This window comes from Oryctolagus cuniculus, chromosome 3 (genome assembly GCF_964237555.1).
Source record: "Oryctolagus cuniculus chromosome 3, mOryCun1.1, whole genome shotgun sequence".
Taxonomy (NCBI): Eukaryota; Metazoa; Chordata; class Mammalia; order Lagomorpha; family Leporidae; genus Oryctolagus; species Oryctolagus cuniculus.
In genome coordinates, this window is record NC_091434.1 from 166614680 (window position 1) to 166633918 (window position 19239).

At 52.8% G+C, this 19239-nt stretch overlaps 2 protein-coding genes and 1 non-coding gene across 7 annotated transcripts in view; 2 read left to right on the forward strand and 1 right to left on the reverse strand.

Annotated features, from left to right (window-relative positions):
* The first annotated feature begins 5108 nt into the window (after positions 1–5108).
* On the forward strand, positions 5109–18321 carry MEST (mesoderm specific transcript). Of its 5 annotated transcripts, none has more exons than XM_070071312.1 (13): positions 5109–5332; positions 7764–7918; positions 9471–9550; positions 9890–9967; positions 10084–10220; positions 10799–10857; positions 12895–12935; positions 13459–13529; positions 13754–13855; positions 15345–15421; positions 16199–16262; positions 16461–16504; positions 17049–18321. In XM_070071312.1, the coding sequence occupies exons 1-13, from the start codon at positions 5307–5309 to the stop codon at positions 17111–17113; spliced, it is 999 nt and encodes a 332-aa protein (XP_069927413.1). In that variant the 5' UTR covers positions 5109–5306; the 3' UTR covers positions 17114–18321. The 5 variants fall into 5 exon arrangements, with proteins under 5 accessions (XP_069927413.1, XP_069927414.1, XP_002712141.1 ...); XM_070071313.1 differs by lacking the exon at positions 16461–16504 and adding an exon at positions 6302–6362 and having other exon boundaries at positions 5121–5332; XM_002712095.5 differs by lacking the exon at positions 16461–16504 and having other exon boundaries at positions 5121–5332.
* MIR335 (microRNA mir-335) lies at positions 8463–8520 on the forward strand. The gene has a single exon (NR_162607.1). It is a non-coding gene; the product is annotated as a microRNA mir-335 (primary transcript).
* The window catches only part of COPG2 (COPI coat complex subunit gamma 2), a 121739-nt gene continuing 120722 nt past the window's right edge, over positions 18223–19239 (reverse strand). The window contains exon 24 of the mRNA XM_070071310.1: positions 18223–18839. Coding sequence (XP_069927411.1) covers positions 18709–18839 — 131 coding nt within the window. The 3' untranslated portion in view covers positions 18223–18708. The remainder of the gene's footprint in view (positions 18840–19239) is intronic.

The window sequence follows — 19239 nt, forward strand, 5'->3', positions numbered from 1 at the left end:
CTATGCCCCCCTCTCTCTCTATGCCCCCCCCTCTCTCTATGCCTCTCTTTCTACCTCTCTCTCTCTCTCTGCCTCTCTCTCTGCCTCTCTGTGACTCTGCCTTTCAAATAAATACATCATTTTTTAAAAAAAATACAATTAAGTTAGATCATACCATTTCCATCCCATAGAGTAAAAAAAGCTGTTTTCCCTTTAAAAGAGGAAATTAACTGTGAGCATTAATACTTAAAAAAACGATCTGAATTTTCATGTGTCATTTTAATTCTACAAAACTTTTCTTTTTAACTTGAAAGGTAGAGAAACTGACAGAAAGTGGGGCTCCCACTTTCTGTGGACGAGAACGCGGGGTGGACGAAAACGCAGAAGTCACTCGGCCGTGGCCTGAGGCCTGACCGCCTGGTGCTGCAGGCTCCATGGGTCAGCGGGCTGGGCCTTGGGGCTTGTCTTCCTGGGGGTGCGTGTGCCTGCGTGGGGACAGCGCGACGTTGGGAAAGGTCGCAGGTGCACGGCTGTGACCAAGGGGTGGAGGGTGAGGCGGGGTGTAGATCCTTTGTCCCCCGGGGCTTGGGCCGAGGAAGGGGAGCTGCGGGGCCAGTGGCCACCATGGGGGTCCCGAGGGCAGCAGGGGGGTGGCGTGGGTGCTGAGCCCTGGACGGCCGGACGCAGACAGCTGGAGGAGGTGTGAGGTGATGACAGCATTGGAGGAAAACAGGAACACCTGCTCCTGGGTTGACTCATCTGGCTAAACAGGAATAATCGAATGCAGAAAGTGGTTTAAAAAAAATGGGCAAACAAGCGTGCGTGAGAGCCATGTCGTCCTGTCTGCTGTTCAGCAGCCAGGAAATTGCCTGTCCGAGAGACAGGAGCTGTTTTCCTCTGGGGACGACGGGACGCATCCATCAAGATAACACGCATCTGCGAGAGCAGAAAGTGACAGAGGTGCCCGATGCTATTACTTAATTGGGATCCTGTAGCCTGTTCATCCATGTGAGTGGCTAAGATGGCCTGTAAGGTGTGGGACAGTAGGGCAGGAGTTCCAGGTCGCAGGTGTACAAGGCGTAGAATTCCGTGTGTGTGCAGATACAGTTAGGGCGCCCCTAACTGTAGGGGTGCCCAGTGATACAGTCACCTCGAGAAACATCTGCAGCGGCTGCCAGTTAGGCTCCTCTTATTTGGTTACAGGCGGAGTTAGCACCTTCGCTTCCTCTACCACTCATCCTTGGAGCTTTTTGCAGCCAAAAATGTATACCAAAAAATGAGCGTTGAAGAAGGTGCCATTCCCCTTAGGGGGTACATTGGTTAAATCTAGTTGAGAGAGGGGGCCGGCACCGTGGGTCACTGGGTTAATCCTCTGCCTGCGGTGCCAGCATCCCATATGGGTGCTGGGTTCTAGTCCCAATTGCTCCTCTTCCAGTCCAGCTCTCTGCTGTGGCCTGGGAAGGCACCTGTATGGGAGACCAGGAGGAAGCACCTGGCTCCTGGCTTTGGATCGCCGCAGCACCAGCGGCCATTTGGGGGGGGGGGTGAACCATTGGAAGGAGGACCTTTCTGTCTGTCTGTCTCACTGTCTACAACTCTACCTGTCAAATAAAAAATCTAGTTGATAAAGGGGTTAATGTGGTTTTTGTCAATTTCTTTAATTTTGTTTTGCCCTTGGCGCGAAGCAGCAGGTTGTACACAGAGTGGTGGGGGTGGGGGGGAGACAGAGCTTTGGATTTGTCCCCTCCAGTAGGGGGGTCGCCGTGGTCTCATTCTAATCCCTCCCTGTACCCTAGTTTCTATCAGATGGGAAAAGATCTTAAAGGGCGTTCAGTCATATACACAGGGTCGCCTTACCTGCCACAGGGTTGCCCAGCACCCCCCCCCCCCCCCGCCCCCGGTGGCAGGGAACTTGTTAGCTCAGCAGATCTCTCCAGACAGCCCCAACGGTTGGAAAATTCTTTATGTTGAATCGACATCTGTTTCTCTACGATTTGCACTCACTGGAGCCATACAGAGTAAAACGTCTAATGCTGCTTCCACAAATATTTGAGAACTGCTAACACATTTCCTTCTTCCACTCACTGCACAAGGCTCCTTTTCTTCAAGCTACACATGCCCAGTTATTTCAAACTGGGAGGCAGTGAGGGGTAGTGGAAAGAAAGTCAGCGCTGGAGCCAGACACCTCCGTGTTCAGTCCCTAGTCTCCGCGCTCCGAGCGGCTGCCTCTCTCTCTCTCTCTCTCTCTCTCCCCCTGAAATGTGTGAATGAAAATACTCATCCACGCGAGTCACTGTGAGGATTAGGGAGAAATTGGGTGAAGATCCATGTTCATAGTAGGAGCTTAAAATATGAGAGCTGTCACACCTCAGGGACACGGTCTGCGATGTGGTTTCGCCGGTCGGCTCTGAACATTGCTGCCTGTCTCTGTAAGCGCAGAATCGAGCCCTTTCTGAGAGGTCTGGCCAGCAGCAGCGTGGGATTAGCTTATTCCAGTGCTTCTCCGGAGTCTAATCACAGCAGCTTTTAGGGAGCCTTATCACACTGACTCACTGAATGTGTCTGCTGAAACCCCCAGCGTCTCTAACCCGTGCTGCTGTTCAACCAGCCTTCCCCTATCCTGAGCGTCTTTGCGTTTTTCTTATATCGATGGCAGTCACAGTTCTCCCCATCACCTCCATGAATGTCTTTGTTGGATTGGGGGGGGGGTCCTCAGACTGGGGTATGCAAACAGAGCCCAGGGTGCTGGTCCCACCGGCCGTCTGCTCCTGTTGTGATGTGTACCAGTGACACACTAAGTGCAGTGCTTTGCACGCCGGCTTTTGCACACATCTGAGGTCTTACGATGTGGGTGTGTGTTAGAAGCTGAGTGTGAGAGGAATGTCTGATAAGCCACCAGCGGCGGGAAAGCTGCTGCCGGCTGCCAGTGTCGTCGCTCAAGGGTAGTATCTGATCTGCAAGGAAAAGGCGAGGGCTGCCCCGGGAGCCAGCCAGAGGCCGGCTTTGAATTTCTGTGCGGCTGCGCTGCGCTTTTGCTCCGTGGTGCGACCCCTTCAGAGCAAGCTCCCTTCTGGAAGTCAGTCCCGCACACTTCGAAGAGCCCTTAACTCTTCGACTTCTGGGGTGTGGGGGGAGGGGGAGGGATACGGCCAGCATTTTCTCCTTCCACTACTGGAAGCACATTCCCGGCTTTAGCCAAGCTGACCTCTCCTTTGTGCCAGAGGTTCTTCCAAGCAGAGGGGCTTCTCTGCCCAACCAAGGTGTGGGTTCACCCCTCCAAACAAGTTTGCCCTAGGCACCGTGTGCGGGAGGGCCAGTCGGGGAACTGCTGTTGGGTTAGGGAGCTGGCCTCTGCTGTCCCCCTGCACTTACCGTTCCTCCTCCCATCGGGAACTTGGTCCCTGTGGCCCCTGGTCCTTGACCGAGAAAGCGGCCAGTATGGTGGATACTGATGCTGCTAGCCGTGTGAGAAGGCAAGTGGGGGACTCCGAGAGTCCACTGATGCTAAATACGAGAAACACACGCTGCAAGACCGCTGTAGGTGTTGGTAGAATAAGGGAGCAAGCCGTTAGTCTGTCGAAGGACAGACTTAAATTTTGCTAAGTAATTCACTCTTTAAAAGGTGGTTGTGGTTGGCTTAAATGGGTAATCCTAAAGTAATAAAGAGACTCATTTAAATTCTAACTCACCAATTAATGCCATAAAGGGTTTAAATCCACTTGTGGCTTCTCATTTTGTTTAGGACAAATTCCACACTCCTTACCAGGCCGGCAGTACTCTTTCTAGCCTTCTTTTCTTTCTTTTTTTTTTTTTTCTTTTGGCCTGTTGGTGCCCCGCTCTTGCCTGTTTGCCCCCAAGGTTGAGCGCTCCCGAGCCGAGCCACCGCGCTCTGCGGACGCCCGCCGTCCCCTCCGGCGGCAATGCCCTTTGTCTCGCGGCCGGCAAACGTCCGTTCTTCGGGCGAGACAGCCCAAGCCCCACTACCTCCCCTGTGCACCTCCTGTGTTTGTACTTACTCCTGCAGTATTTCCTAGGGGCCCGCTCTGTGGCCGGCGCCGTGGCGGGCTCGGGGGGTACGAAAAGGTGCCCGATGCTTGCGCTCACTCAGCCTGTGAGGGTCTGACGGGCTAGGGACGAAATGTTAGGGCTCGGAGGCGTCTTGTCGTGGCCCTGTCACGGGTCCCCCCTGCAGAAGTGTACCCGCTGTCGCGCCACACACATTCTGGTGACAGGCTCCCGGGCGGTGTCTGATAGGTGGCCTGGAGCCCTGTGGTGTCCCGGCCGGGCAAAGCCGGCCTGCGGAGACCCCTCCCGGGGCTGTGGGTGGCGGGGCGCAGTGCTGGAGAGGTCTGCAGCGCCCCCGCTGGACGCGCAGGCCCCGCGCCGCCGCCGCACGCGCTGGCCCTCCCGCAGCCTGCGTGTCCACTGGAACCCCCGGTGACAGAAAAGGAACATGGATGCTGCTACTCTGCCATTGACTAAGGCCTCCTAGATGCCTTTTGACAACTCTGCCCCGCTTCCCTGCGCCCCTGGGGGCCCCTGCGTCTCGGGATCGTGTCCTCCAAGAAGGGCGGCTTTCTCTGCTGCTGGCCCTGTGTTCGGCGGCTCGCCTCCCGGGACCCTGGTGCACCCTTGCTTGTCACCATGGCCGGGGACCACTTAGCGGGCTGTCAGGTTCTCGGGCTCGCTGCTACAATTCGGGGCTGGGGTGGGATCAGGCGCCACAACCGGGACCGTCTGAGTGGGTCCCTGCACGGGCTGGAGGCCCGTGGGTGGTTGAAGGGGGCTCTGGGGGTCCGCCATCCGCCTCCGCAGAGTTAACGTGCCGAGCGAGGTTTGTGCCGCAGACCCTGGAGTGCAGAACTGGGGGGTCTTGAGAGAGCAGCAGAGCCCTGGTTGGGGGCTGGCATGCTCAGTGCCCCCTAGAGGAGCTGCTGCGAGGGGCGCCCCATCTGTGCCGCAGCGAGGCCGCGGGGAGGGCTCTGCGGCGGGAGCGGGTGGGAGGGGCACTGCGGCGCGGGGGGCGGGCCGGGGCCGGGGGCGGGGCGTGGCTGGGCTCTATAAATGGGCGCCCGTCTGCCTGCCACCGCCGCGGCAGCCAGCGCATCCCAGCGGGTGCTGCAGCCCCGGCTTCCTCTGCGGCAGCCGCCTGGCTGGTGCAGTGCCGCTTGCAGGTCGGCGCTTGCCGCCCGCCGTGGGTCGGGGCCCGGTTGCCTGTGCCTCTGCCGTGGGCCGAGCCCCGGCTGCCAGTCCCACGCACGGCGCCCGCAGCTGCGGCGCCCCGGTGCACCGCAACGCTGCGGCGGGCGGCATGGGATAACGCGGCCATGGTGCGCCGGGATCGCCTCCGCAGGTGGGTGTGCGCGGCCGGGGTGGGGGTGTGGCCGGCAGGCCCGGAAAGCCCGCGTCCGGGCTGGGGGCCGCCCGCCTGTGGGTGGGTGTGGATGCTGCACGCAGCCCTCTTTTAGCATCTCTGGACCCTGGGATGCCCCTGACGCGATGTATGGTTTTCCCAGCCGGTCACTGCTCTGATGCGACCGAGGGTCTCCAGACCCCCGGTAGTTAGACTGCACCGTGGTGGTGGCGCGACGTGAGATTTCTGGACCCCCGAATCTCCCTGGCGCGATGTTTGAGCTTTAGACCTATTGTTGCCGTTGGCACGATGATGCCGCGGCACGATCTGGGATTTGGAGAACCCGGGTGTTGCCGCGGGCGCGATTTCAGATCTGGAGAGCCCGGGTGTCGCCGCTGGGGGCGATGGCGATTTCGAGACCCCGGCGACGTGGCGCGGTTTAGGGTTTCCGAGGCCGGCGTCAGGGCGGCGCGTGCTCCCGCGGAGGTGTGCACCGAGCCCGCGCCGGGTTCCCGCAGCGGGCGCAGGTTCCGCCCTCGGTGGTCCGCGGCGCGGGGCCTGGCGGCGGGCCAGGGGGCTGTGACCGTCGCGCTGAGACTCCTTTTGTGGGGCGGGCGCGTTGGCCGGAGCGGGTCTCCCGCCATCCGCAGGTGGGCGGGTAAGGTGGCGTCCCGAGTGTTGACGATGAGGAAATCGGGGCTCGGAAAGTTTGTGACTGGAATTCATTGAATTTATTCTCTTGGATCCTGGCTCGCCAAATAATGGCGATGGTGGTTTAAAAAAAAAAAAATTGTCTTACTGTTTTGCCTACGGACTTGCTGTGGTGACTAAGGCGACGGCCACCCCAGGGGCTGCCTGTTTGCTTTCTTGGAGTGACCAAGCGAGGGTTGGTGGGCGGGGCGGGGGCGGGGGGCGCCTCGTCCCGACCCCCCAGCACCTGCGAGGACGCCTGCCCCTTGCCCGCTCCAGGAGCCGCTCCCCGGGCCGTGCTGAGTCACTGCGGACCCTGAACGAAGGCGACGCCAGACAGGTGGGGCAGGGCGCTGCCGCCGGCCGAGGACGCACGAGCTGGGGTGGAGGCCGAGGCCGAGGCAGCGGCGGCGAGGGCTGGGACCCACCGCTCCCTATCGTCTCCCCTCACGAGGAGGCCTTGGGATGTAGGCTGCTGCTGCTGGGGTTAAGGTGGTGAGCTACCCCTGTTCCGGCGCCCCTTGCAATCCTATCCAAAAGGCTGGAGCAAATTAGCGTGTCTGTTTTACGCACAGGTACTCTGTAAGGGAAAACAAGCACATGACCTCTTCGTGCCGCCTAAACCTTAGGCACAAGATCCGAGTGTCTTTCAAAGCCGGGAATCCTCACCACTGTGGCGCCACGGGCTTATTTATTTTTTTTAGAGCTAAGACAAAAGAAAGCATTTTGTGGGTTGGATCAGCGCGCCCTGGGTGGGAGTTGTGGCCAGATCCCAGGTAACCACCCGAGCTCCGGCCACCCGCCCGCTATCGGGTCCCTCCCTGCACGTACAGCTCCATCTTCTTGGCGGGTTTAGTTCTGGAAGGTATTCTTTGTATTCGGGCTGTTGTTGAGTTTCCGTTCAACCTGGTGGCCGTCAGAAGCCCCAGACTAGAAACAGGAAGTCGATTCCTATCCCTACTGGGCACAGGTCACTGTGGGCAGACGGAGGGGACCTCTGGAGTCCTGGGCATGGGAGAGGGGGGTGTACAAAGCACGTGCCAGGTATGCGCTCTGCGATATTTGCAGGCACGGGTGGCCAGGGAAGAGCCCTGTTAATTAAGTGGGCATTCAGGAGCCTGCTAAGAAAAGCAGAAATATAATCTGCTGCCCCGGCCTCTGGAGATGAGACGCTCGGGGTCATGACAAAGCTGCTTAGGCTGGCGTTTGCAGCGCGGCTCCTCTGCTTCTCACCGGGACTCTACACCTGCCAGTGTCCCGCCCGCCCCAGGTCAAACGATAGCGTTTAAAAAAAAAAAAAAAAAAAACTAGCAGCGCATACATATCTTTTTGATATTTTAAAAAACAACAAAAAGCCAGTAGCACATATTTATTTTTTAGACATATCCCTGGTGGGGGCTGGTGAGCAGGTGGTATAGCTTTTAGAGGAAACAGGAGGGGAGTCTTCCCCTCCCCTCCCCCCAAGACTTGCTAAGAGCCAATGAAAGGGTGGACAATACTTGAGTCCTCTTTAATTTACATACACACCTTTTCAGCAGGTGTCAGCACAGGGGAGGGGTTGAGGGTTTGAATTAGTGGAGATCACACCTTTGAGCACTGTACTTCTTCCCTGGAGTTGGAGGGGTGGGTGGAGGGCCCCCCCCGGCGGCCTTCTCTGTAGAGGTCCTGCGGTGGCCCGAAGGCGCGGCGCGGCCAGACGGCAGAAGAGGGCGCCGTGTCACCGTGACTGCTCTTCCCGCAGGATGAGGGAGTGGTGGGTCCAGGTGGGGCTGCTGGCCGTGCCCCTGCTGGCCGCCTACCTGCACATCCCGCCCCCTCAGCTGTCCCCTGCTCTTCACTCGTGGAAGTCTTCTGGCAAATTCTTCACCTACAAGGGGCTGCGCATCTTCTACCAGGGTAAGGGACCAGACGGCTGCCACGTGTGGGTGTGAGGTGTGTCCATTGCTCACTGTCGCCCCTTGGTGCTGGAACGAGGGGTGTAGGGGTGTGTGTGTGGGGGGAGGGTGCTCACGGGATGACGCTGGCAGGGTTGGGGGGTGGAACTGAGATGCCAGTCTGCTTAGACTCCATGTTTTACTAAAGTTCTCTTGACCGGACTTGTGTCGATATTAGTTTTCTTCTTGGAACGCCCCTAGTGTTAGGTGACAACTGTACTGCTCCTAGGTTAACTACCGTTGGTTCTCTCTTCAGCCCCGATTTCATTTTATTGAATTGTTCTTTATAAAGATCGTTGTATATGTAACTCCATGTGATTTGAATCTTACACTGTTGTGCAAAATAACTTGTTAAATATAATTATTTTGCTTGCTGCTCAAGTAACTGTTGTATACCAGGCATTGACTTATGCTTAACTGCACCTGGAGAAAGGTGCCTTTAATCTGCTTTTAAATAGGCGACGGAACGGAGATGCAGATTGGAAAAGAATTCTTTTGGGCGGGAGTCAAGAGCAATAACGAAAAATGTTTGTCATAAACCGTTTTTCATTATTGCTCCTGACCTCCTCTCATTGCTATAGTCGGTCAAGTAAGTAGACACACGATTTCCATGTTGGTGGTTTCTTGGTTTTCAGTGTTTTGAACAGTTCCTGTGGATGCGTGAGCGTCATGTGTGCTGTTTATTTTTTCCTTAAATTTTCAAACAGTCCTATGCATGTAAACGGAATGATGCTCAAGAAAAGATTATGGCGGGGGGGAGCCATTGTAATCCACAAACTGTACTTTGGAAATTTATATTTATTAAATAAAAGTTAAAATACACAAAGCTTTTAACTGTAGATGAAATGATTTTTGAAAGCCTTATCGAATGTTAATGCGTGGGCAGTATATATCAGTTTTATTCCAATACTATAAAGCATTTTACGATCTAAACGTTTGGCGAATTTAAACATTCCCTATGGTCATATGCATTTTAAAAAGTTCATATGTCTGTTGACTGCCCTTTTTATGGTTGGCAGCTTTGTGACCGTTTGTGTCACGCGTGTCATTGGGTCCCCTCCGTTGCACGAGTGAGCAGGGGCCCCGCGGCGTCAGCCCAGGCGCTTGACAGCCACAGCTGCTGCCTGAGAGAACTTTTGAGAGCCCACTAGCGAGGCCCAAGGAGCTTGTAGTGGATGTGCGGTGACTATGTGTTTCCCTGTGGGTTCATTTTACTATGAAAAATAATTTGCATATCAGTAATATAAAAACAGGGATATGCTTTTAAAAAACTCTAAATGAAAGTAAACTACCTTCGAGTATTTTCACCTAAAATATGCCATTGACAATTGTTTAATATACAGATAAAATGGGAGAAAATGCATTTCTGACCTCATAAACTTGGCTTTTCAAAAGACACGCACCACTTTAACAGCACGGACTTGGTCGTCCTTGTCATTGTCTGAGACTGGAATTCTAGTGTCTTGGAGGCTCTCTGCGAGGGCCCGAGCCTAACTGACCTCTCTTCTCCCCAGACTCGGTGGGTGTGGTTGGGAGCCCAGAGATAGTTGTGCTTCTACATGGCTTTCCGACATCCAGCTACGACTGGTACAAGGTAAACGCGTCCGCGTTCTGCATTCGGCTGGTCTTAAACGCCCCGAATCGAGGATTGGAATGTTGAACTGTTTCTCCTTTACCGTGAGGGATTCAAACACTGGCAATCAAGAAAGAACTGCCAGGTTAAGAAAGCAGGAGTTTGTCTCTCAGTAGAAATTAATTACTAGAATAAAGCACTTTGCCAAGACCATCATCCGCTGGGCCTGTGGTGGTTTCGTGAAGTTGTTCTTACTGTCAAATCTGCCCAATTAGCAGAGAACAAGGGGCGGGGCTCTGTGCTGCTGTGGGGTAGGGGGGGCGGGAGCACGGAGTTCAAGTCCTCCTTTCTTCCCTGCAGATCTGGGAAGGTCTGACCCTGAGGTTCCACCGCGTGATTGCCCTGGATTTCCTAGGCTTTGGCTTTAGTGACAAACCGGTGAGCTGCAGCGGAAGGGTCTGGTTTCGGGGCAGGGGTGCGCATGGACCGAGGGGTCAGTTGGCGGAGCGCTGCCTGCGCGCCTTACCCTGCCCACCCGGCTCTTCCTCCCGCAGAGACCGCACCACTACTCCATATTTGAACAGGCCAGCATCGTGGAGTCGCTCCTGCGGCATCTGGGGCTGCAGAACCGCAGGGTCAACCTTCTGTCTCACGATTATGGGGACATCGTGGCTCAGGAGCTGCTCTACAGGTCAGTGAGGCCACAGTTGCTGGAGCCCTCACAGGGTGTGCAGTTTAAGATGCCAGGCAGGGAGCTGCCACTGTGGCTTAGCAGGCGAAGTCACCACCTGTGACGCCAGCAGATGGCTGCCGGTTCAAGTCCTGGCTGCTCCTCTTCTCATCCAGCTCTCTGCTAATGGCTTGGGACAAGCAGTGGAGGATGGCCCAAGTGCTTGGGCCCCTGCACCCACATGGCTTCGGCCTGGCCCAGCCCCAGCCACTGAAGCCATTTGGGGGGGTGAACCAGTGGATGGAAGCTCTATCTTTCTAAGTCTGTCTCTTAAATAGAACAAAGTAAATCTTCAAAAAACAGAAAAGTCCATGGAAAACAGAATTAAGATGTTAGGTTTATTTTGGTGCAAATGTTTTTTTAGATCCATGGGTTAATTTTCTTCATAATATACATACATTCTTTATATATTCCATGAACTTTTTGCAGATCCTTGCACATGGGTCCTGAACCCTTTCTCTCTTGGGAATCTGTCCTCAGCTCCATGTTGGCGTTAATTCTGCTTAGCTAAATGTCTGTTGCTTCACCCTCTGTTCTAGGTACAAGCAGAATCGATCCGGTCGGCTTACCATAAAGAGTCTCTGCCTGTCAAATGGAGGTAACTGCCCTGCCTGGCGGGAGGTGGAAATGGGGTGTAGCCACGAAGGGCCACGCGCCATCGAAATGGTTATCTGACGACCCTGCAGGGAGACAGTTAAACAGAGGAGCGGTACTTTTTTGGTGACACAAACCGCGTTGGTGGTCTGGTGAAATTTATGGACACTTTCTCAGAATAATGTTTTAAATGTGTAAAATACACATGATTACAAGGAATGTGATTTTACTGACTATGGTCAGTGATAAGCTGCGTTCTAGTAAGCCGCGCCTCCATCTCCGCGCGAGAGAAAGCAGTGTCTGGTGTTGACCGCGATGAGGGCACAGTGAGGGGTGTAAGCGCTGCACAGAGTAAAGTACAGGAGGTGCTTCTGATTGCATGGAGTATTTAGGATTTGATTCCTAAACTTTTTTTTGAAGACTGCGTTACAGAGAGAAGAGACAGAGAGAAACGTCCTCCATTAGCTGGTTCACTCCCCAAATGGCTGCAACAGCTGGAGCTGAGCCGATCCAAAACCAGGAGCTTCTTGCAGGTCTCCTATGTGGGTGCAGGGGCCCTTAGGCCATCTTCCACTGCTTTCCCAGGCCATTAGCAGAGCACTGGGTTGGAAGTGGAGCAGCCAGGGCTCAAACCTGTGCCCTTGTGGGATGCCGGCACTGTCGGCGTAGGCTTAGCCCACCAGCCACAGCACTGGCCCCTTCCTAAATTCTTTATTGATGGCAATGCCTTGTTTCAGCCAGAAATTAGTGAACCCTTGATTAGACCTTTTGGAGATGTTTCTTTTTCTTTGTATCCTATTGAGCCCAGCTTATTAAGTCCATGAATATCCAAATGTCCTCTGAATTCCTTATGGGCAGATTAGGAGAGCAGTCTAGCCATCCCTTCGTCATAAACATAGGGCTGTCGTCCACTGAATGGAGAGGGAGCTAGAAAAGGAAAAACCTGGGGCCAGTGCCGTGGTATAGCTGGTAAAGCTGCTGCCTGCAGTGCCAGCATCCCATGTGGGTGCCAGTTCGAGATCCGGCTGCTCTACTTCTGATCCAGCTCTCTGCTGTGGCCTGGGAAAGCAGTAAGATGACCCAAGTCCTCGGGCCCCTGTACCTGCATGGGAGACCCGGAAGAAGCTCCTGGCTCCTGGCTTCAGATCAACTCATCTCTGCCCATTGCAGTCATTTGGGGAATGAACCAGTGGAATGGAAGACCTCTCTCTCTGTAAATGTTAGATTTTGTTTGCAGCGCGAGTCATTAACAATACTGTCTTCTGAGAAATGGGAGGAGACGCTAGGGGGAGTCAGAGCTTGATCAGCACGGAGGGGCCCTGTAAGTTCCTTCCACCTAGTTTCTCTTACTTTAAAATGAGAAAATAGGCCCAGTGTTGTGCTGTAGTAGATGAAGCTGCGGCCAGTGGCACCGGTATCCCTTATGGGTGCCAATTTGAATCACAGCTGCATCACTTCCGATCCAACTCCCTGCTCATAGCCTGGGAAAGTGGCGGAAGACGGCCCAAGTCCTTAGGCCACTGCATGCACGTGGGAGATCTGGATGAAGCTCTTGGCTTCGGGCTGGCCCAGTCCTGGCCATTACAACTATTTGGGAAATGAATCAGTGGATGGAAGATCTCTATCTGCCTTTCAAATAAAATAAATCTCTTTTAAAAAAGTAACATAAAATGAGGAAGAGAATTCCAGTGGGTTACAGTTGGACAAGTTAGACCCAGCATTCCCTGGAGAAGCAATTGGGTGACGGTGCAGTCATGGGTCCTTTATGATGGGTATGTGTGCTAAGAGCTGTCCTTGGTCAGTTCTATCAATGTGTGAACATGGCAGAGTCGCTGGGACAAACAAGGTGCCTGCACCACTCGGAGACACAGTTCCGCAGGCACACGGGTGTCACTGCGTGCAGTCCACTGTGCTGCACGCGCCTGTATGGGCTTCTATTTGTAATTCTGTCTTGGCAGTAAAGCCCCCGAAATGCTAGCGTTCACGATAGGCTCGACCCGTGGTTGTCGGTACAGGGTTAAGAGGCTCCTCTCTCCTGCAGGTATATTTCCTGAGACGCACCGGCCTCTCCTCCTTCAAAAGGTCAGCCACTTCGCTGATGGGAGCATCTGTTGTCAGATGTGTGCAGACCCAAAGCATGCTGGGACACTTTAAGGGCCATGTTGACAGCAGGGGGTCCTAGCGGAAGTTCTCCTCACGGAATTGTGTTAATGCACTTAGCTTTCCTCTATTTGGGCAAATACGGTGGTGGGGCTCCTACAGAACACTTAGAGCTCCTTTTGAGAATAAAAATGAAGACATACTCGCAGCAGTACAGCTCTGTCAACATGGATACTTGACGTCTGGACAAACTTGGATTCCAGTCTCAACGTCCATGTGTCGGAACTCAAAGTGGGATTTAGTTAGGGAAGAACAGAATTTAAGGGAAGATAGATGTGTCTTCCGTGAGAGAACGAGGGCAGGTAAAACAAAACCCCACAAAACCGAAGTCCCAAGCAGTTCGGTGGATTTGGCTAGATAGCTTTTCCATTGCTCGAGTAGAACCCTTTGTCCTGCTGGTCGCGCCCCGGAGCCTGGGTTTTCACAACTGCTCCTCTGTCGGCAGCTGCTCAAAGATGGAGGTGTGCTGTCGCCCATCCTCACGCGGCTCATGAATTTCTTCATATTCTCTCGAGGGTAAGTCACTGTCAGAGGAACCATGACTTGGGCACGAAGCGGGGAAAAGCTGCTGCCGTTTTAGTTCTGGGCCACATCCTACAGTTTGCTGTCTTAAAGCACAGGTGTTGGCCGCCTATTCCTAAGTCAGTTAAGGGCCAAACTGCGCGGCCTTGGAGCTTCGGGTCCCGTGTGCCACCCTCCATCCACTCACACTTCCCTCTCCGCATTTTGGTCTCTTTCAGTCTCACGCCCGTTTTCGGGCCCTACACGAGACCCTCGGAAAGTGAGCTGTGGGACATGTGGGCAGGGGTCCGCAACAACGATGGAAACCTAGTGATCGACAGGTGAGAAACCCCTTTGGCTTGTGTTGGGGAGGGGCGGGAGGCTTGATGGCTCGTTTGCTATCACAACAAGGGTGCTTCTGACCTGAGGAGCAAGCCCAAACCACGCCTGGTGTGCCCTCTGCAAGAAGGGAGCAGCCAGAGTGAGCCCCGGGAATTCTGGAGGACCAGTTGCACGTTGCGATGCTATCGCAGTCTGCAGGTGGCCCACGGACTCTGGCAAGCGGTTTGCACTTTGTAGGGATACTAAACGCTTCAGAGCGTGGAGCCAGAGCGTGGAAAATGAGCTTAGTGCCTCTCTGAGCCCAGAGCTCTTCTTTCTGCAGTTTTCTCTGTAGTAACAGTGACAGAGAGATGTCTGTCTTTACAAAGAAGTCCCTTCCCTTGGTTCCCATGGGAATGTGGCGGCTTTCACAGAGAAATCTACAGATAGAGCTATCTGGAACTATTTGAGATAAAGCCCGGTGCTCCTGCCAGCCGGGTCAGTGTGCGTCCAGGGTGCTCAGTGATGGGTTTGCTGAGAACCGTGCGCGCCTGGGAGCCACTGCTCTTCCCACCCTGACTCTCACGGGATCCCTGCAGATTCTCGTTAACGTTAAAAAACTGAAATACAAGACTCTCTGCTAAATTTTCCTCCCAAAATGTAAATACTAAGAGGTGTGATATTTGAAGTTACAAAAATAACAGTTCTGAGGTTGGCAGGGAGACAGAACAGTTAGAACACATGAGTTTGAATTCTAAGAGGCGGCTCTGGCACCTGACCTTGGAGGAAGAGGGATTTCCTCCGTTCCTTCCTGTGGTCGGAGGAGGCAGCTTTGTGTGCATGGACTTCTATACTTAGAGTCCTGGAGGCACATGTCCACGGACAGGTCACGCAGTTCAGTCTTTATTTATTTGAGAGAGGGAGAGCGAGCAGGTTCTCATCTGTGGTTCACTCCCCAGTGCCCACGACGGCTGGGAACTGGGGATACAACCCACGTTTCCCATGGGGGTGGCGGGGAACTGGCTGTCTGAGCCATCACCCACCGCCTCCACCAGTGCGCGTTAGCAGAAAGCCGAAAGCAGGAGTGGAACAGGCGTTCAACCCAGCTACTCCACCGTGGGATCGGGGCATCTTCACTGCTGTGTTTCAATCTCGCTTTAAAAACAAGGAACCTGAAGTCAAAAGATGTGTGTTACACCCTTGAATCACAGAGCTGGTTAGCAGTAGAGCCAAATTAGACCAGGCTTTTGTCACGTAAAATCCAAACCAACCGTCTGCCTTCTAGATCACATCCCCTTCTCGGTGAACACACAGAGCTGCGCATTCTGGCGTTGAGAGTAGGCGTGGCCACTGCTGGAGCTCTGTAAAATGGATAAATCAAGCAGGCCGCTGCCAGGAATGCCAAGTATTAAGCAAATGTAGATCCTGTGTTCCTTCTGGTTCATTCTAGGCCTTTGCCTACGGGTCCAGGTTTCTGGTTCTGCCCGTTCTGACTCTCCTGTCCTACAGTCTCTTACAGTACATCAACCAGAGGAAGAAGTTTAGAAGACGCTGGGTGGGAGCGCTTGCCTCCGTAACTATTCCCAGTGAGTATTTTTATGTTCCCTCCTGATAGGAAAATTGAAAGACTGTGGCGTTAAACTTCTGTCACCCCCAGTTAGGGTTACCCGATTTAGCAGATAAAATTTTAAGTAAATAACAGCTTTTTTTAGTGTAGTGAGTTTGTGCTGTTCAATATTGGGACACACGTGCACCCTCACCCCAAAATCATTTTCCTGTCGGGAATGCACATTTCCCCGGGAGCCCTGTATTGTTCGGTACCCCTGCCCTGCACCTCTGGAACACCCGCGGCGGGTGTGGGGTGAAGCGTGCAGGGCCGGGGGCCGGGGTGCCTGGTCTCTGTGTGTGCTTCGTCAGTGACTGCCACATTAGAAGCTGACTGTGGGACAAAGGCTGCTTCGGTTACTGATCGGTCGGCTGCTGGTGGTTTGTGCTCTTGCGTTCTTTATTCTCACAGATTTAAAAAGAAAATCGGTGTGGTCTCTCAAACACAGTAGTTAGTGCTCGGGAAACTATTTGTTGACTTTTAAATGAATAGGGCCACTTACAGCTGAAGAGATGTCAAGAATGGCAGTGTCCTGGATGGCCAGGAAGGGAGCGGTGCAAGTGGGGCATAAGGGCTGCAGGATGGACCAAACGGCCGTCCCTAAGAGAACTGTTCCCAACAGTTCTTTAGAACCTACTTGATAAAACTGCCTACCTAAAGCATGACTTATTTATAGAAAAAAATTCTTAAAATTTTAGTATAGGAGAAGAATAGACAGGCGAGCTGTTAGTGACTCATCCCCCTCTCTCTTCCCTAGTTCACTTTATCTATGGGCCACTGGATCCTATAAATCCCTATCCAGAGTTTTTGGAACTGTACAGGTGAGTCGCGGAGGTCTTCTTTGTTACGACTTCATCTTGACAGTGGCACACAAAATCACTTGTTGAGAGTTGCTAGCTGTAGCCGTTGTCTCTGACGTCATTGGCTGTTCATCCAGGAACAAGACGAATCAAGGCGTCTATTCTAACATAAACATAAAGGTGGAGAGATTCAGTTACATATTCTCTTGGTTTGTACAGTCTGTTTTCGCTGGAGTGGCTGCTACCTGTTCCTTGGTGTACAGGTAAGAAAGCTACCGTGTGAACCAGAGAGCGACAGTGGCTGTATCTTAAGAAATGCTGTAGCCTGAGCGACGCACGCTGCAGGAGCTGGAGATGGGCGCTCTGTGGAAGGGCGCCTTCTCGCCGGCTCTTACTCCGTAGGGAGTTACTCAGAACGCGCGGCAGTGTGAAATCTCCACTGTATCGCATAAGAATCTCCCCTGCCTTCCGATGGCTGCGTGGACACAACGCGGCAGTAAATGGCTCACGTGTATTTTTAAACCAGATACCCTCTTCTCATCTCCTGGAATTAATAGGAAGGTCCTTTGCTTTCTTGGCTTGGGCACTGACTTGCTGAGGGGATCTGCTTGTCTGATGCGTCCCGCTTTTCTGAGGCGCGGGATGTCATCCTGCTTTGGCCATTGTCGCGGAAGTGTTGTATTTTCAACGTGCTGTTGGTTCTTTGCAGTGCGGTGTGTCTGCAAGGGCGTTTCTACTGGGGCTTCCCACTGGCTCCCCCCCACCCCCCAGCCTTCCGTTCACCTACCTGCTGTTCTCTTCCACTAGGAAAACGCTGCCGAGGTCCACAGTGTCGATTCTGGATGACCACATTAGCCACTACCCACAGCTAGAGGACCCCATGGGCTTCTTGAATGCATACATGGGCTTCATCAACTCCTTCTGAGCTGGAAAGCGTAGCCTCCCTGTCTGACCTCCCCCGAGTCCTATCTGTGTGTGTTCCACTTAGGAGGAGATGCCCAAAAGAGGTCCTGGCCACCCACTGTCCCCTCACAGAAGTCACTCCCCTCACACTGGTGGGCAGTGTACGGGAAGAGGCCAGCAGAGGCGCTGAGTTGACGTAGCACTGTCCTCCTCCCATCCCTCTGATGGCATCTGACCATGTCTGACTGCCGCTGTCTGTGCGTTCTTAGGAAATTCTGACGGGCACTACCAGTGGTGCACAGGGCACACAACCTTCTGCACAGGAGACACTTGTGGGAATTTGCTGAAATACCCAGAAGTGCCCTCCTCTCGCCCAGTCTCTTTGAATCCTCTAGCAAAGGATGGGGAGGGGCCTGCGTACGTCTTCTGGGATGCCTTTAAGGACACGTGCTTTTTCATAGTTTTCTGTCCCCCTTGTTGTAACGTTAGACTTAGTTTCATCAGCTACTTCTACTTATAGACACTTAGTTGACGTAGGTATTGGTTTACATAACACAGGATTCGCAGTGTGCTTCAGGACTGACTGACCTGTCCCTGATCCAGCTAACCAGCAGACCCTCACTCTGCCAGAGTAACGAGCCTTCTGAAACATGCTCAGTTTTTGAATACCCAAACGATTTACAGAATTTCTGAAAATCGTAGGACATTAAGGACCAAGTCCATCTGTGGCAGAGATGTGCTGTTATTAGCTGGGAAGACCACTCTAACAGCACACAACAGTCTGCCTCCTCAGAGCTCAGTGCTTGGAAGCATGGCCCTCCTGAGCCAAAGCGGAGGGGAGGGGCTGGTGTACAGTCCAAGTGACCCTGTGGAGCGTGCACTGAGTCTCGTGATGACTGCTTAACGTCCCGGTGGCTTTCTCACAGCTCAGCAACGCTGGGCGCTCTCAGCAATGCACGAGAGTTCCAGGAACTTTAGAACAAATTCTGACAGACCTATGAGCAAATGGTGCTGAATACTATTTTTTTTTTTAAAGCCACACTTTCATTGTCTAAGTCAAAGCAGGATTATTAAGTGATTATTTTAAATTCATTTTTTATTAGCAACTTCAAGTATAACAACTTTGAAACTGGAATAAGTGTTTATTTTCTATTAATAAAAATGAATTGTGACAAAAGTGGACTCTGGCTTCCCCTCCCCCCCTCTCGCCACCCCTCGGGGATAAAATTTTCCAACATTGCCAGGAGCTTTCAGACACACGTTAAAAGAAAATAATATAATGAAGTTAAGCAGCCAAAGGACAGAATAGTATTTGATTTTCAAGCTCACCCAATGCTGCACTGTCATACCAAAGCTGTCATATCAAGTGAAGAAAAAGAAAAAGGAAATAAACAGAATCCATGCATAAGGACAGATTTTGCTTGATCTGCTGGCTCGGGGCTGAATGTTTAATTTGCTTCTCCAAAGTCATTACCCTTTGAAGGGGTGATTCTGGGAACTTCATGCCAGTAGCCTAAAACCCACCTACAGCGAAGTGTCCATTAACTTCTTGCCCAGGAAGATCTCATCCAACAGAAGCCAAGATAACATCTACAGGTGTTCTTTCTTGGCTTCTGACAGTCACCTGCATGGTTACTCCATCTGCTAAGGCGAGCCTGGACCTCACCAATAAATCATAGCCACCTCTGTATATACCTGAAAGAAAAAAATTGAAAACCATATTATTGCAAAACAAGCTCTGAATGACGCGACTGATTATGCCCTGCTTGGATCTCCTTTCTATTATTTTAGTTGAGCTTTTCTAGTGATTTGTGGGAACTGAATCCTACATATAAATTTAAAATTTATTTTTTATATTCCCATGAGACCAGATTCATAGAAGGTACTCAACAACAGTGGGGTGGGGTGAGATTAGTATCTGTAGGACAGGCCAAATGTACAACCTAAAAAAATAAGAATAGCATGCAAGCCAAGTGTTCATTTTGACTGAGCTTCAAATTGCTACTCGTTAATGGGATGAAAGGATGACGGCAGGACGTGGGAGCCCTACCTACAACCTGTTCTGCTGAATTTTCCAACAAAAACAGATGGGAAG

What these genes read in the sequence shown, in the direction of transcription:
- MEST (XM_002712095.5), top strand. Translation starts at nt 5,307, where the DNA reads ATGGTGCGCCGGGATCGCCTCCGCAG. An exon ending in GCTCAGGAGCTGCTCTACAG is followed by an intron (nt 10,221 to 10,798) that starts GTCAGTGAGGCC and finishes CCTCTGTTCTAG; the next exon opens with GTACAAGCAGAATCGATCCG. An exon ending in TGCCTCCGTAACTATTCCCA is followed by an intron (nt 15,422 to 16,198) that starts GTGAGTATTTTT and finishes TCTCTTCCCTAG; the next exon opens with TTCACTTTATCTATGGGCCA.